We start from the raw sequence: 3,443 nt of genomic DNA on the forward strand, positions 1-3,443 counted from the left end.
GGGGTAATCGGGATGGGTGTGTCAGAGGCAGTGCGGTTGGCGCAGGATAGAGCAGGGTTTAGGGCTGTTGTGCATAGGGTCGCTATGAGTCCCAAACGACTCGACGGCACATAACAACAACAACAATGAACATTTACAGAGATTTTGGGTTTCCATTCATTCATTGTTACACTATTTTCTCTACCCTCCTCCCCAGTTTGTTCCTCTTTTTCCCCCCCTTGAATGTCTGTTTTAATTGTCCAGTTGCCACAGTGTTTGTCAAAGCCAGTTCTGATTAATCTCCTTTGTCAGTGTGTCCTTTGTCATTCCCTATCACTCCTCCTGAGAGAGACTTCAGCCTGATTCTTAAGCAAAAGGGGACAGCGTATGTTATTGTCGTGCTGCTAGGTGCTAAAAACTGAGGCTTGGAGGCATTAAATAACCTCCCCCAGGTTGCTCCACAAATTCAGGCAAACCTTGGCCAAACCCCCTCCCTAGATCCCTCTGCCCTGGCTGGAGAACAGCATGTGTGGGTCCTCAGTGTGGTCTCCTTCCTATTCCCCTTCTCTCTAAAGGAGTAACCCTTAGCATCTAGAAATACAAACAACATCAGGGAGGGAGGAAACAAATTCAAAGGTCATTTGGAATGAGCCTGGGTGGCATAGTAGGTTAAGCATTGAACTGTCTACCAAAAGGTGAATGGTTCAAATCCACTAGAAGCCCTGTGGGAACCACTGTGACCTGTAAAGACGCAGCCTTGGAAACCCTAGCAGCAGCTCTGAGTCAGGAGCCACTAGGTGGCAGTAAGCGTTCAGAATCTGGAAGAACTGTCACAGGAGCACCGCACACAGCAGCAGCTGTGTGTAAGAGGTTGTGCTGCAATCACAAAGGCACGCTGTTCAAATCCACGTGCAGCAGGGCTCTCCAACGCTGCACGGAGCAGTGGCGATTGTTAAGAGATTACAAGAGTCCAGGACAAAGGCTGCATAGTGGAGTGTCCCAGGGATTGTATACCAATGAAGGAATTTTTCTTTTACTTTTCAAGGAGAGGAGCGAACTGGGGGTGGGGGAGAGACGGGGGGGTGGGGCAAGGAGAAAAGTGCAACAATGAATGAATGGAAATCCAAAATCTTTGTAAATGTTCACTAAAATGAAAAAAGAAAAAGAAAAAAGAAAGAGTTGTTCTCGTTTAGAAAAATCTGGAACCTACCTCCCAGGCATCCAGGAATGTTGTTTTACTGACGAGGAAATTGCCTTTCTCATCTGTGGGATAAAGTTCACTCCCCGGCTGTGAACACAAAACACAGAATTTAAAATGGAATCTGCCTCTAGACCCCAGAGTTCAGCTCACAAGGCTCCTGGGTCCTGAACCTCCCCCACTAACTAAACTCCCACGTCCACAGGCTACACTGACACAGTGGGCACATGCCTCATAAATCCAGACCCCACAGACACTCGGGGACAAACTTTCATTTCAAGGTCAGCCCAGGGGTGAGTTTTCTGCAGAAGATACTGGTGCCCTCTTCTGCTAGTTCAGGAGGCCTGGAGGAAGGATGCCCCCAAGTTGTCTCACACACACACACACATACACACACACAGAGACACACACCCCGTCACATTGTAAGAGGAGTGGGCATCTGTCAGCTCCCACCTTTCAGAAGCACAATATTGTTGGGGTGTGGGGTCAAGTTGGAACCGATCCATAGCTGACCCTTCCCACCCCCCGCCCAGTGAGTTCACAGGTAATAAATCATATGATGATATGAGAGGAGACGGCCCATCTCTCTCTAATGGAGCAGCCGGTGGATTTGAACCACGTGCCTTTGTGATTGCAGCATAGCCTCTTACCACTGGGCCACCAGAGCTCCTTGGCAGCACAACAGAGCCTGGGAAAGATGTGCTGGTGTTCAGAGAGAACCAGCCACCCTTCAGCGTCAACATACTTGGGCTTTTCTCCAAGTGGCCACACCCAGGGTATGGTTTCATTACAAGAGGGCTGAGCCCATGGACACGGTCAATCTGGCAGCATCACTCAGCTACCAGAAACCAAGACCCCCTCAGATGCAACAGAGAGAAGACAAAGGAGCTAGTGTGTTGCTAGTCGTGGCCTGAGCCCCAGGCGTGAAGGGCTAGAGCGGCCCTCACAGGCTAATGGCGGGCTCAGTGGCTACTCTATCAGGAAGGAGAGACTGGATGGGGAGACACTCCAACCTGCAGCCCCTGTGGCCAGTGAATGAGGTAGAGGTCCAGATAGTCCAGTTTCAGATCCATGAGGGTCTTCTGACAGGCTTGCTTCACCAGTGGCCTCTCGAAGAAGGTGGCCCACAGCTGCAGAGAGCGACAACCGGGGTCAGTGGTGGGAAAGTGTCTCCATTACCCCGAGATCTGATGGGGGAAGGGCTTTTTCCAGCAGAAGTGGAGGAGGAGAGCTCAGCCATCAGCGCTCAGAGCCAAGGACAGGTCCTGGGTGCTAAGGGTGTTTGTTTCATTCAGCTCAGCCAGTGTCTCATACATCCCTCTGTCAGGGGGCGTGTTCTGTTCCCCATTGATGGCAGGTGTGCCTAACTCTGACTACTTCAGACTCCCAGCTCTCCTGTGCACGTAGAAACAGAAGGTCCCTTTTCTGCTGCCCTAAGTTTCCTGCTGCCAGACCCCTGGTGGCTTCTCAAGGAGCCCCCACCTCACCTCCAGGCTTGAGTCTGTGTGCCACCCAGCCCAGGTCTTTCCAGTACCTGAGGCTCATGTTTCAGCACGTCAGATGTAAGCCAGCTCAGGAATTCTCAATCCCACAGACAATATCTCTCCTCTATCCTGAGCAACTTGCCTTTTGCTATACGGAAACTAAAAAGCACCAAAAAGCCCAACAAAGCAATACATCACAACCAGTTGCCATCAGCAACTCATGGCAGTCAGAGCAGCACAGACTCATGGCCGACCTTCCAGCAAGTTCCTGAGGCTGTGATTTCCCTGGAGGGAATGGTCCACCTGTGTCCTTTGTGCTGGTGGCTTCAAACAGCCAGAGACTTGGCCTTTGGCTTAGCGAGGAAACTCCCCAGGAACTGTACCCCCAGAGCTCCCTATTCTATGCTGAAAGAGAATGAAATCCATGTGGCCATTGAAAAATATGCCCCCCCTTTTCTCCCTGTGTAGACTCTCAGGGCTGGATCCTAGAGAACGTGGTCTGCAGAGGCAGGGCCAGGTCTCCCCCTGACCGCACCCTCAGCCGCTGAGCAGCACTGGGCAGAGGAGCCCCGTGATGGGCAGGGAGACATGTGCATGGCTGCGGCTCAGGGGACCCTCCCCGCATGCCAGGAGTGGGTGTTAGGTGGGCGCCAGCCAGGTGTTTGCAAAGCAGAGGCGGCGGGCTGGGGAAACAGCTTTGGGCTTGAAGGAAACAGGAGGCTCCTGGGGCTGATATAAACACCGTGTCCACGCCCTGAGGTCAGTCACCCTCCCCACCCCAC

At 52.2% G+C, this 3,443-nt stretch overlaps 1 protein-coding gene across 1 annotated transcript in view; it reads right to left on the reverse strand.

Moving 5' to 3' along the window:
- AKR1B10 (aldo-keto reductase family 1, member B10 (aldose reductase)) overlaps nucleotides 1-3,443 on the reverse strand; it is a 23,282-nt gene that overhangs the window by 11,565 nt on the left and 8,274 nt on the right. The window contains exons 3-4 of the mRNA XM_006887142.1: nucleotides 2,191-2,307; nucleotides 1,190-1,267 (exon numbers count right to left, since the gene is read on the reverse strand). Coding sequence (XP_006887204.1) covers nucleotides 1,190-1,267; nucleotides 2,191-2,307 — 195 coding nt within the window. The remainder of the gene's footprint in view (nucleotides 1-1,189; nucleotides 1,268-2,190; nucleotides 2,308-3,443) is intronic.

This window comes from Elephantulus edwardii, unplaced genomic scaffold (genome assembly GCF_000299155.1).
Source record: "Elephantulus edwardii isolate Elephantulus edwardi_28Jun2011 unplaced genomic scaffold, EleEdw1.0 scaffold00055, whole genome shotgun sequence".
Lineage (NCBI taxonomy): Eukaryota > Metazoa > Chordata > Mammalia > Macroscelidea > Macroscelididae > Elephantulus > Elephantulus edwardii.